The following is a 14,190-nucleotide window of genomic DNA, read 5'->3' as shown; positions in this document are numbered from 1 at the left end:
CCCCCCCCCCCGGATAAAGTTACCCGAATCGTTTCCATTTGATCCGCTTCCTCCTCGATCGAAGGAGTCAAGGGCCGCCACCTTGTCTCTATTGGCCAGGCCGTCGCGGTCCTCTCTGCTTTGCCGTCCGCGGCCGTCGTCTCTCCGCCACCGGCGTCGTCGCCGCCTGTCCCTTCAACAAAAGCCAATATTCCTGCAGACAATGCTGAAGACCCCATTGTACGGAACCGGTCCGAGAGCCTCGGGCCGACGCGGAGCCGCGCGCAGGTGAAATGAAATACGCCGCGAGACGTCACGCGCAATCCGTATACGTCAGGTGGTGCGCCAGATTAAGCGCAGCAGTCGCGGACGGATCTGTGACGCGGCACGCCGACGGGGTTCGCGTTCAGCTCCGGTCAACCGCGCGAACGTGGCCGGATCCGCTCATGTCCCGCGAGGAATGGCGCGTCAATCTTTTAAGTATCTCGCACGGGGTGTCCCACGGGAGACGCGGTCGTGCTCATCCGGAAAGCGATTTCTCACGAGAAATGAATAAGAAATGCGGAATCATATGTTGTCGCGCGGAACCCTCCGGTTCTTCCGGAGGATGTGCCGAACGCGAAAGTAATCTCGTGAATAAAGAATCGCGAATTATTGTCCACCTGAGAGTCAGATGCGCCCCGGCGCAACTGAAACGACGTTCGCCGAGATAATCTCGCGGTAAAGCACGGCTTCGCGAGAAAATTGCCCCGCGTAAGCGCCGCGATCTCTCGCGCTCCCGATTCCCTTCGATCATCGTGGTGGCACCTGGAGATCCTCTAATAGAAATTAGGACATCTTGCGAAGATTCCTTATTGAGACAATCCGTACGCTATTAATAGGGAAGACGTGAGAGGGAGTGAGAGAGATGTGCTGACAAAGGACGCTGCAATGTGATGTATGGGTTACAAATAATTAAAGTGTAGGATTGAGATCTATATTACTTTCATTCTGTATAATTGTTAGAAGTGATATTTATAAACAATATGTATATGCATATATTTAGCAATCTTCTTTTATAACATTACAATCACAGTTGAACTTAATTTAAAACTTCTGATAAACATAATTTGTAAAAGAAATTTTCAAAAACCGTTTTAGAGATAAAAGGCCTAGTTGTGAAGCGCAAGACTCCGCGAATTCATAGGAAAATTGATACAAAATGTGTTCTTTATATGTTCTTTATATTTATGTGTTCTTTATATGTTATTTATATTTATGATTAGTTTAATAAATACTTTTAATATATTCTATCTCAATCTCATTTTTCTATGCATACAATATTTCATCTCAGTTTTCATATGGTTATTCTATCTTTATTTTGCTTTTCTATGAATACGGTATTTTATATCTGGCGATAAACTTTTACAGATTTTTACATCTGCAGCAAGATAAAAAGAATAATGCTAGAAAAGTTCGTATTGTTCATACGTACACGCAAAATATCTTACTGTCAAAAGTGTTGTGGAAAATATTGCTCGAAGCAATTTCGTCAAATGTAGGTTATTATAAAATGTTATTCTAGCTACCATGTATTTGACATCCAAATGTTATATTTATAAATAATGGGAGAATTTTATACAATCACAAGTAGATAATATAAATTAAATATCACATAAGAATTTCTCAATTCCTTATTTGAGAGAAATGTAATCTTTAATTTCGATAAGCTGTGAATTGAACGATTTGTGCATTTGAAAAATCACACGCTGTAATTCCCTATTAACGGCGGACGGTGTTCTACTTTTTACTTGAGAAACTTTAGTGACTTCTCGACACACACCTTGTTGGCACCTTCATCGCCGTAGTCGCACCGAATTTTTCGTGAACGGTGACAGAGAAGCTTCTCTCGTCGTGGAAAAGAGATGCAATATTCGCTACGAATGCAGGGGATCGCTTCTGCGAAAATTCCCTGGATCGGAATCTCTTTTCCGAGCAAACGCGATTGAAGTTACGACGCTCGTACTGCGGCGTTCCCAGCCCGATACTTATTAAAACCGGGCGTCTCGTTTGTGATATACCGGCCCCAATAACGATCGTAATTTTGGCTAAACGCCTGCGTCGTTCGGTTTCGTATTTTCCTGTCGGCATTACACGGTTTAACGTGTAACGCGCGCGCCAAACTTTGATATTATATTAAATGCATAAAATCCCGCGGTATATCAGCCGCAAAGCCCGCCTGAAAATCCTCCGCAAAGCCACGTGAAATCTGTTTAGGACAACGTACATACAAAAGCTATGTGAGTGACTCGCGACCACGACGGGAAACAATGCCCGTGGCTTTGCGTTATGTTTACGCTGAAAATAATATGCTGTTTTCTGACACGACATTCGCGACCGCGCGACCCCCTCGTTGCAATTCGACCCGGCGTGGTTGCGTTTCGTCGTCGGCGCGACGACGGCGCGTTTTAAAAGTCGCGCGCGCCCGATCACGATCTCGATACGCACGCGAACCGCCGGAAATCCGCGGAATACAAGCGTTTTCGGTGTATATACCGTCGTTGAGATTACGGGTCGTGTCGTCCCTCTCTTCTTCGTGCTCCCCCGCCGCCCCCACCTCCATCACCTCCTTCCTCACCCCCGCCGCTGCCTCCATCGGTTTCGCCGGCCTCGCATTATCGGGGATTTCGTTGGACTTAGCGTTTGCCTACGAAACGAAAGACAAACACTTGTGCATTAAGGATCATGAAGTCTCGGATAACAGGCGAGGTGAAACGATGTGAATAAATAGTTCCTCGCCGTCGTATCCTGAAATTTTTAGCCGCTCGCTTCGGCCTCCGCTCGCCCGGCTATTTTCGCGAATGCGAAGAGGCTGATATATATATATATCTAATAAATATTTTTAGAATATCTATATCGTGGCGTCGCTCGAACAAATCCGCGTTAAGTTCGCGAAACGCGGTTTAAGGCGGATACGAGATATTACAGTCGCGGAGTTTCCGCGCAATATCGCGCTGTTTGTGCGGGCGAGCGAGCGAGTAAGCGAGCGACGTCTTCGAATATCGGCAGCAAATATCGTTCCTCTTTTTCGTCTCAGCATATTTCTTTCGTCGCGATTACGACGCGAGCTCGCGCTGATGTTAACAATTCGCTCGCTTTATTGTCGCGTTTCCGCGGCTGAGACGTGAGCTCACGCGCGTGAAAAAATTTTGGTGCGCGATCGTAAACATGTCCCGACAAATAATAAAAAGATCAATTATCCTCGAATTTATCAGAGTCCGAGAATCGGTCGGCCGAAGGAAACATATAAAATGAAGATGTAATGTTCCCGATAAAACGATCGTGTGATATATAACACACGCACGCACGCGACACACGTGCACACGTCCGGCACGTGCGTAAGCGCCCCCAAGAAAAGCTTTGACAGGTCGTTACGCGAAAGATTAATTGCGGCTGAGCACGATCTTTATTCCATGTACGTTGGAAGAAAACGCGCTCTATCTAGGATAATCTATGATTTAGCGTCGCGAAGGATATTGCCGTCCTTTCGCGAATCCTAATATCGATGGTCAGCTTTATCGGAACAATAAACGGTAACTTCTTGTATGATTCAGCACTGTGTCGAGAAAATAAAAGAGAGAGAGAGAGAGAGAGAGAGAGAAATTGCATTGTATAGAAAATTACAATGCGAAATTTCGCCAGAATATCAGTTTCGCCACTATGTGTGTGTTGCTGTGTGCGCTTAGGACAATCGAGGATTTCCAGCAGCGCTGCGACAGATCGACGCATTGCTGCTCGAACAATCTGAACAAGAGTCACAAGTTCAAAAACATGTTAGTGGCTATTCAACAATTACATCACACCACAAGAGAGAAAGGTCTATTAACTTGCGTGACGGACTGTGATAATAGAGAGGGGAATAAAAGCCATAGAATGTCATATCAGATGACATAACTTACAAATGGATGTAATGGATGCGCGTGGATTATCCGGCTTTGCGTTTGTGGCACATTTGGTTAAATTTGTTGAAGATTTTTAAGTTTTGACATAGTCTTATGTTAATAATCAGTGTTCATTTTTAAGTATTTGTTCTTTTAACAACTTTTATTAACCAAAATTGTCAAATAAAATAATTAATTTTATATTATATGCCCAAAAATTATTTGGGAAATATATAATTATTAATTATATATTATATAATTAATAATTAATATATAATAATTACATATATAAAATAAATATATAATGAATTATCCTAGAAAAAGATAGTATGCAGTCTAATAATTATTACCTATAATGTATAGTTATAAACTATTTTTTTCTTATTCTATGCGTCGGTGGGAGGGGAGAAGTAACCCCGCATGTCATGTAATATTGAAAAGGGGCAAATACTTTGTGACGAAATGGAAGAGAAGTGTAAAAAATATCAAATTTTCGCGTAACGTAGTTGTGTACGTATATGTTTTATATTGAATGGCTCCTTACAAGATATTTTAATTACTCTTCCGCGTTTTCCATTGCGCTCATAGCTGCAATTAGAAATACAAGTGGCAAACATACTTAAACACTAGTTGCATTAAGCGTACCGTACACGTCGTTCCATTATTTTGCAAATTAATTGTCAAGTTATTCGCGCGTGGATAATCGGCGACGATTGAACTGTTAGTATAATAAAACTTTCGATCAATCGAAATTAGAGCTGCGGAGTCCTGTGTATTTCTATTCCTTCCGGGGAACGACAAACTGTGTATCGGGCGCGTTCGATTAATCTTTTCCGCCGTGTGTAGCGGCGGAATTGCGGAAGGAGCGCTCGGTCGCGCAGGTCGCAAAATGAAGGAAAGGAGGCGTGTCGTTGACGTTTTCTCACACCAAACACATTATTGCTCGTTATTTGTAACGGTTCGTCCGCCGGCATTTGGCGAGCGATTATTTCGGCGAAGACAAAGGTGCGTTTAAATTGTCGTGCAAGAATTCCCGCAATGTGAACGCGCGTCGCGGATCTCTCATCGCGAAACGATACGCTCGATGTCGGCTTCTCCGGTCTGTCGTTGCGCCCACGTTCGTTTTCTCATTACGCGGTTGTCCGGTTACGTCAACGTTGCGACAATATCTAAAACACGCGCGAAAGGGATGCGCTCAGCGTGCTCACACACACATACACACTCGCACTCACATTCAGGGCGGAAGAAGCGGCGAGAGACCTTGTACTCGTCCCATCTGTTCGCAGTACCTCGCAGCAAGTTCTCCCGGTGAATAAAAAGTAACCGAGTAACTTAACTAGATGGCTATTTGAGTCTGTAACGCTGAGAATTAAAAAGTTCCGACGTCGTAAGCTCCGAAGCGGCATAAACGGTGTAATGGGACGTTATTTTCCAATTAATTGCTGGAGTCTCGCTCCGCCAGGAATTCAATTTGCGATTCCCGTAGTAATTGAACTATTAATCCGTCAATGCAGCTTAAAGCCGTTAGCCTAGGGAGAAGAGCTATTAATTCGCCCCGATCGTGACGGACGAGAGGCAATGAAATAAAAACCGCGGGATAAACACGTGGCGTATCGGCAGAATCTCGGGAACACGTTTTCGTTCGTCGCATCGTCAGTTTCACGTACCGTTTTTGTCGTACCGATGGTCCTTCGATAGAGCCCTCGAGACGACTGAGGAGAATCAACGCCCGGGCCTTCGGGTGCGTCAAAGTTCGATCTCGAGCTGTTCGAACTGTTCCAACTATTCGAATTGTCCGATCAGTCGACAATTCGGCTCGCCGGGCTCTATATACGAAGGGCGAAGGCAAACATCGATTCGACGCTTCTCTCTCTCTCTCTCTCTCTCTCTTCATCTCCTTGGTTATCGATACAGCGAGATAACATTGCTACTTACAACGGATTCAATCTTTCTCCCTCCCGGGGCTTCGTCGATCGCGGCCATTTCGGCTATCCTCGTGATCAGATCGAAGTGCGCCCGTAGCCATTTGTGCCATTCGTCGGCTATCTCGCCGATGCCGGTAAGCCAAACCATCCAGGCCCGCAGCTTTTCCGACGGCACGGAGTAGAAGCATTCCATCGACCGCATGACCTCCCTGTGTCATTACCTCGCATCAGATAAGTTCAAGTTTCGCTGATTCACCGTCTTGAGGAGAAACAATAACGCGGGGGAGGAGACGATAGCTGTGACGACGCGTTGACATTGACACTCGGGCGTTCGGGAAATTCGCGCGATAACTTCCCGGATATATCGGCGTAGCAACGCGCTATCTCGTTTTTGAGCCGTCCCTCGTCGCGTTAACCGCGATTATGGCGATTTCAACGTCTGACGACTCTCGGATCTTTACAAATTCGTAAGTTCTCAACAGGCGCCTTCGGTGTCTAAAAAATCAGCAGATCTCTCGCTATTTTATAATATTCGCTATAGGGGAGACCCGGCCATGTTTGGTAACTTTTCAGAAAACTAATTGTTATAATTGACTAAACAACGATAATAGTGGCAACCTTCATCTGTGGTTTTTATGCTACCGAAAATTCTGTAATCTATGCAATTTCGTCTGTATATTGCAAATCCAAGTGTGTTATTTTAGCTGAGGCTTTTCTTACATATTTCTTGACGTTTTAAATCGCGTGATTTAACACGATTGGACGTACTAACGTTTTACACGATAAAACGTCTTGAATGACGTTTTGAATTCATCTAAAAAAATATGTGAAAGAATTCCGATCAAATGTGTCATTTTTCGGCATTTATTGGTGTAAATAACATATTTAGTTTTGCAATATAATAATCAAAATATCAACATGGAGTATTTATGCAAACCTGACCCGGTACTACCAGAGGTAGGTTCGAAAGCAGCCCGGGGCAGGTTAGCATTGTATACAATAAATATGATCGTGCACATTGAGAGATGTATATACGTTTAAAGCTATTTATCAATAAATGAGAGGTTGCATATTGCTGGCGGTCAGAATATAATGAATTTTGTTTTTTAATTAAATTATTCAGCGCTTGTCAAAATATAACCTCCAGGGCTTTGTCAAATATAGGCAATCTCGTCCGTGCAATCTTCGATGAGACTGACAACAATTCTACCATTCATTATATTAATTAATCGACAGTGCGTTTGATATAAGTATTTTAAAGCAACACAAATAACTGTAAAGGTGCTTCTGGTTTTATCTTCTCTACTGATATGCAATAGACGATATATTATAGACAAATTACATCTCCGATAGCCGATTGGCACACGCGAGAAAACTAGCCTGCCTTCATGCAGCGATTCGCACTGAATTAACCTAATTGCCCAACCTGTCCCATTCACTTATTCCTTCGATTTCAATCATTTTATCCACGATTTTGACGTTGATAATGACGTTTCGATTTTAATGTAAATTGGAAACTAGTATTTGTGTTCTGAGAGGAACGTCTTGTGATTCCTTTCGCATTGTTTTTTTCACAATAAGGGTAAATGAAGCGTCTTACCAACCTGCCCCGGCCTCCCCTATGAATGAAAAGTTGATATGCAGTGGAAAATATAAAGTGAGAGATATTACATTGTACATTTTTGTGACAAAGATCGTTTTTAACGTTGGACCGCGGTACCCGAGTCGGAAAAGCATGTAGCATTTCACAATTAATGAGAAAGACTGCGACAATATTTTAATAATTTACGGCACTCCGCCGGACGCGAAGGGATTTTTTTCTTCCCTCCTAGATGGTGAAGACTCGTTGCGTCGGTGATCATATTTAAAGGAGTATAAGTCCGTCGTGGGCGGGAAGTGCGGCGTACCAAGCCGATACCGCACGTGTCATTACGCGCGTTTGAAAAAAACGACGTAAAATGAGACGAACGGGAGAGCGAAGGGGTGGGGGGAAAATACGCGCGTAAAACGCGACGACCTGATTTCCCACGGTGCAATTCGCGTTACGAATCCCGCAAAATCGCGCACGCCTCCTCCCTCACTTCCTCGCTCGCTCAAATTTTTTCCCCCCGGCTCGCTGAGCGAACGGTGGCGGAAATAAACAATGATCGAACGTAGCGCGCAAACCGGACAGGAAATTGAATCGCGCGGTACACGCGCTCGCAGTAGAAAGGAACCGCATTTGCCAGGACCGGCCAACTTCACGTGCTATTCAATTTTTACAAAATACACCGAGGTAGGACACGGGCGGTTGTGCATTTCCCGGACGAAGGGGGGGAGTGGGGGGAAGATCCTCTCAGCGGAGTAAGTCGCGGACGTACGACGGAAGGAAGCGGAACGGGCCGAGGTGGGTTTCCTGTTTTTCGCGCGACCTCGATTTGCGTCATTCAACCTACACCTTGGACTAAAATTACCGATCGACAATTATCAAACTATTTTCAGACGAGATTCACGAATTACGTGTAAACGCGCGGCCTCTTGACGCTTCCGACGTGACGTGCGTCTTGAATGGAATCCGCGAGCCGGTATAAGAGCATTTCAACATTTGTCGCGAAATTACAAGTAAACCGGCTGCGTAAGGAGAGAGCGTAGCCGACTTCCATTCTCCGAATGTAAAAACCGTGATGTAAAGATCGTCTCTTATAAGAATGCGTTCTGTTAATTAGCAGACGAAGGTTGCCAGTTTGCACCACGTTGCTGCGACAAACGGCAATTGTTTCACAATGGATGAACAACGGTTTTCCTAACGTTTTAACTTGATGTATACGCGATAATAATGCGAGGACGGAAAGAGCGCGCAAGAAATTAACTGGGACGGGTGAGTGCGCGCGGACCGTCGAGCGATGGTCGCGGCGAGTTAGACGAAAGCTCGGAAATGGATAGAAATTAAGCGTGCTTCGGCGAAATAATGGAAGTAGATACGGACGTACATTGCCAGCCGGAAGAATTGCCTTACGCGGGCAGTCCCGTGAAGTTCAGCTCCCACGGCGATAGTGTGTGGGACATTCTCCTGCGAAATAAAATAAATCAGAAGGATGGCGCGCGATATGTGCGCGATATTACTCGTCGGTGGTGTCGACCCGTCCTACGTAGAAAATTTTATCGCGACGCAGAACTCCACCGACGGAGTATTTTAATTTTCATAATTATCGCATTGAGCATCGAGTATAACGCGTAAGCATCGTTGCGCGACGTCGCGGCGCAATTAAAGCCCGAGTTCCGAGAACCTCCACTTCGGCACGGATTGCGCTTGAATTCCCCGTTGTGATCGAAAATTTCCGTAATCAGCACCGTTGCGCGATAGACGCGCGGAGCAACCAATAATTGCTAATCCGTACGGCTTAAGCAGCCTATTACTATTAATACCGACCAATAATTCTGGAACAATTAACCACCTGCTAGATAATAACCAATTCTTGCGCCCAACGACGCCGTTGATCCTCATTTCAGCGTCTGAATGGCGCGAATTGTGCGGCGATATTAAGGGAAACATATCGAGGAAGTACATATCGACACTCGCTCGCATAATTGCAGAATGAGGCAATAACCACGCAGAGTAAGATTTCTTTGGATTTAATATATGTGTTTGTTCGATTTGGGTTTGTTTAATGTAAACAGTATAATTTAATATCAAATATCATTTTGTTTGAATGAAAATGTTATTGTTTCACTGGAATAAACCATGTTTGATAGAAGAAACATTATTATTTACAGAAAGTGATATTTCGTTTTCAATAAAAACAATTATTTCGTTATATTTTAAATATTGTTCCATCGAAACAAAAATGTTGTTTAATATTTATCTGACGTAGTGCTACTTCTTTCAAATAATTCATTGCTTGTGACAATCATTATATAGTGTTTGAATATAAATACAAAAGAAGTACGTAAGTATATGACGTATAGATATTTATTGTTTGAGAAGTAAAACAATCCTGTTTGTTGAATCAAACGTTCCGTTTGTTTACTCTATTCCAAAAGACAAATTTGTTTCAATTAGAGAAATTTCATTAAATCCAAAATCTTTTTTTCGGTATATTGCCCGCCTCGAATATCCTTGCAAAATAACAATATTCTACTAACGCTCAGATGAAAAAAGATGAAAAAAGTTAACATTTACAGAAGATGTTGGGGAAATGAAATTGGTATCAATGTAATTTCTGTTGGATTAATTTTTCCCCTGCTCTCATATTTCGAAGATTCGTTGGTGTGATATTTATTGCCTCACCCAGTATGTAAATTTATTGTGTCGCATAAATTTGCGCGTCCGCGTGTGTTGAAAAAATAATATTTACATAAAGATTAATTTTTTTTAAATTTCGCCAAAGTGCCCACGTCGCTCGAGCGATACGTCGAAATGCTGACATATCGAAGTGAGACGTACGGAAGAATACATATATCGTGGCGCACAGCCGATAGCCGTTTGCGGAACCGTTCGCCGCGTGAAATCGTTCAGGTTCGCGCGCTCGGTGTTATCTGAGGGAGGGGGGGAGGAGAGGCAAATTACATATGTGGAGGCAGGCGGGATTAAGCCTAGGGCTACCGCGCGTGCAGAGGAAGAGAAGAGGAAGAAGGTATCGAGTAGGGGCAGCCCTGCGGGTGTGCGCAAATAAAATTGGAATCCTTATGACTGCTCACACGCAGCTGTATTTTCTGGTAATTTTACAAACTCGCAAACGTAACAAAGGAAAACGGTGTGCTAAAGGCTAAGAACAAAATGGCGAGGACGCGGCGCGAAATGGGCGCGACACTGAATGGAAATCGTCGCAACGCGGGACACGCAGAAATCGGAACGCTATATACGTTATATACAGTGAGCTCGGCCCCGCTAGGACGCGGCTCCTTTCTCACGCAGGGAGAGATACGAGACGCAGGCCGCTCAAGGCGTGTCGCGAGGGCGGCGATCGCTCTCGCGATCGGCGACGCGTGGCGCAAGCAGGTCACTCGCGGGCACTGCGGGCTGACGCGGAATCGCGAGCGACGGAACGAAAGCACTGGCACGCGCTAGTTCGTAGCGTCGGTAGCGGAACGCACAAGGGTGGACAGCAAGGAACACTCACGAGCACGTCCGTGTTGTCCAGAGTCCGAGAAGGAAGAGAGCGAGCCGGGACGCTTCGAAAGAGAACACGATCGCGCCACAGAACACGTGGTTGGCCGTCGTTGATGTCGCGTGACCCTCGCGTGGTTCCGGCGGTGCGCGCGACGCGCCGGAAAAGCCGGGTGGCGCTCGAGCCGGTCAGAAGACCGGGCGCGGTTGCAGAACTTGTTTTCGCGTATGTGAGGCCGCTCTGGACGGTGGCGCCGCCGGTGACGGCGCGCGAGGCTCGACCGCCACATATATATCGTGGCGCACAGCCGATATCCGTTTGCGGAACAGTTCGCCGCATGAAATCGTTCAGGTTCGCGCGCTCGGTGTTATCTGGGGGAGGGAGGAGGGAAATTACATATACCCTAATATAGACGACGCTATTCAAATCACTCGTAACGTATCACCTGACGCGCTGCGCGGCTCCACGCTCGCGATGTCAACCGCGGCGGAATTAACGGACCGTGCAATGACGTTTTGCAATGACAAAGGTATTCGCTGGCAAATACCTACGGTGATGAATTTTAGTTCAATCCGCGTTGCAAGGGTAGAACAATGGATGCCAGATAAGGTCGTCAAAATGTATAGAGCCGGGGTATAAATTATCCTTTCCACGCATATGAATATGAATGCCGCGTGGATTTTACATTATAAAATTGCGCTGCGCTATTGGAAATCGAAGGGACCGGGGCGGACGGCGCGCGCGTCTGAGGATCGCGCCTTTTAACCGTTAAATCTCTAACTAATAACGGCACACATTGAATTATATTTATCGCTTGAACAAGTTATGAGTTTACTCGACCGCGAGTAAAATAATTAGGTGGTTGACTGATTAACGTAATTACCATTGTGAATAATAATAAAGATAATAATTATTATTATTATCGCGTTATACGACGCGCGCGTTACGGGCTATGATACGCGCATCGAAACGCGCACTTGGCGCTCGCGCGCAAATTGCCTGTAAGAACTGTCTTTTTCATTACACGGAGCGCGCGCATTTGATTACGCGCAAAGTAACGGCAATTTAATTACGTTTGCGTACCATTTAGAGACAATGGAACGTTATACTTCGCGGAACGTTATACTTCAGCCGCGAATTGCAGTAATTGGACGTTGCGTTCGTTAATTATACCGTCCGCGGGTGAAACGGATAAATTCAATGCGATTTAATAAATCGCGCAACAGCGCAGAGTCACCGCCGTTGTAAGCTGCAATTGTTGTTATCACCCGCGCCGCCGCGGCTGCCGGCTGTTATCATGGTACGGGTAATAATATTTAAACGTACCTAGAGAAATCCACGTATTATTAATAATAGGTTCTCTCTGATTTGACGAATAATGCGTTGCGTATGATAATCAACAACATTCGTAATTAACCGGGTATGCGCGTTGCTGTTGGTTTATTGTTGTTTATAATGTATTTTAACATACGCCCCGACGTCGGCTATTTTAGCCGGGCAAAATAATAATTCCGCCCCTTGTTCACCGTTAATATTATTTGTGCGTACGTGCGTGCATGCGCGATCCGCGGTTATTTATCTAAAAAGGTGAGGGGGAGAGGGGGGGCGGGAGAAAAGGGAAAAAGGAGGAAGTTTCACTCGGTGTAAAACCCATATTATACAGGTGAGCGAAGTAACGTCGCGAATTCCAATACGGCGGTGGAAAATTATTATCCCGCGGTAACCACCATTGTTACTGCCTGCTACCGCAACGCACAGCGAGGGGGATTTAGAATGATATTATTTTAAGAGGAGTGACATCAGCGCGGAAAAATTCGATCTATCTCTCCTGGGCGGCGTGGACGAGCGCGCACGAAGGGCGCGGCGATTGCTTCCGCGCGGAGAAACGCCGCCGGGCGGAAAATCGCTATCCGCGCGTTATCACAGCGACGATAAACACCGTACATTTTGTACTCGATTCCCCGAGAGCGCATTGGCGCGCGTTCTCTCGCGCACTGCCGCTGGCGTGCGAATCTAAACGTCAGAAGTTTCGCCAAAGGTCTCATTAGGAAAACGAAGAAAGACCCGTGGCTTTCCTTGCTTGACGCGAGGACGACGCGGTAGGTTGAAATCCTTCGGAGAGAGAACCTTCCGAAAATATACGAATTCGCGATGCGTCATTCGCCAAGTTTCAGTAAACATCAATTAACATTAAGCAGGTAACATTTAGTCAATATCAAGTTATAAGTATAGCAGTGATAGTAATGATTAATAATAATAGTTAATATGATTAATAATAATAAAAATAGTTAACACACAAAGTCGATTCTATTCTAACATTGCAATGTTATACATTTTGGGTCTCTTTTTACACGGTATTTTTTTAACACGATTCACAGGGTTCTTTCAACACGTTTTATTTACAGTTACATGATTTTTTAACACGTTTTACATATATTTACGCGATTTTTTTATAACATTTTAATTATAACATTGTTATACACGTTTCTACACGTTTCAATTATAACATTGACGTAATTTTATTGTTATTTAGTATTCACTAAGGTTTGGATCGATATACCTATATGCGGGGAGATGTACGTAGGTAGCTATTTATATTTCTGGCCTTGGTAGCAGTAAGTGTTGCCAGGCGCCATCTGACGTTGTCATTGGAAACTTGACATTGTTGAACATAAGAACATAAGAACACATTGTCATTTGAGCGCGGTTTGTGTTGTTTACAGTGAATTGAAAAATTCATGTCGGGCAAAAAATGGAATTAACTCGTGAACATTTTCGTGCGATTATTTTTCATAACTTTCGACGTGGATTATCAAGACAAGAGTGCATCGATGAACTTAATTCTTTATACAGCGAGAAAGCACCATCCTACAGCACTGTAAAAAACTGGTATAACGAATTCAATCGTGGCCGACGTTCGCTCCAGGACGAATTCCGTGAAGGTCGTCCAAAATCGGTTGTTGTGCCAGAAAATATCGATGCTGTGCGTGAACTGATAAAGCAAGATCGTCATGTGACATACCGTGAGATTGAGGCATCTTTGGGCATTAATATGACAAGCATCAATAAGATATCGCATGAACATTTGTCCGTAAAAAAAATTTGTTCGCGTTGGATCCCGCATAATCTGACAAACGCTCAAAAGAAGACTCGTGTTGATTGGTGCAAGGAAATGTTGAAAAAATACGTTCAAGGTGCATCAAAGGCTGTGTATAACATCTACACGGGTGACGAATCATGGATCTATGCATATGAGCCCGAAACAAAACAACAATCGAC

General features: G+C 44.5%; 2 protein-coding genes across 2 annotated transcripts in view; one reads left to right on the top strand and one right to left on the bottom strand.

Moving 5' to 3' along the window:
- LOC106750037 overlaps window positions 1-10,983 on the bottom strand; it is an 18,746-nt gene extending 7,763 nt beyond the window's left edge. The window contains exons 1-5 of the mRNA XM_014630073.1: window positions 10,924-10,983; window positions 8,794-8,873; window positions 5,835-6,033; window positions 2,515-2,665; window positions 24-172 (exon numbers count right to left, since the gene is read on the bottom strand). Coding sequence (XP_014485559.1) covers window positions 24-172; window positions 2,515-2,665; window positions 5,835-6,033; window positions 8,794-8,795 — 501 coding nt within the window. The 5' untranslated portion in view covers window positions 8,796-8,873; window positions 10,924-10,983. The remainder of the gene's footprint in view (window positions 1-23; window positions 173-2,514; window positions 2,666-5,834; window positions 6,034-8,793; window positions 8,874-10,923) is intronic.
- Window positions 1-14,190, top strand: part of LOC106750038 (aquaporin AQPAn.G-like) — a 122,286-nt gene that overhangs the window by 89,780 nt on the left and 18,316 nt on the right. The window lies entirely within an intron of this gene.

The sequence above is a fragment of the Dinoponera quadriceps genome, unplaced genomic scaffold (genome assembly GCF_001313825.1).
Source record: "Dinoponera quadriceps isolate SergipeBrazil2010 unplaced genomic scaffold, ASM131382v1 scaffold4444, whole genome shotgun sequence".
NCBI lineage: Eukaryota > Metazoa > Arthropoda > Insecta > Hymenoptera > Formicidae > Dinoponera > Dinoponera quadriceps.
Note: the sequence above shows the minus strand (reverse complement) of the source record. Positions and strands in the feature narration are given on the sequence as shown.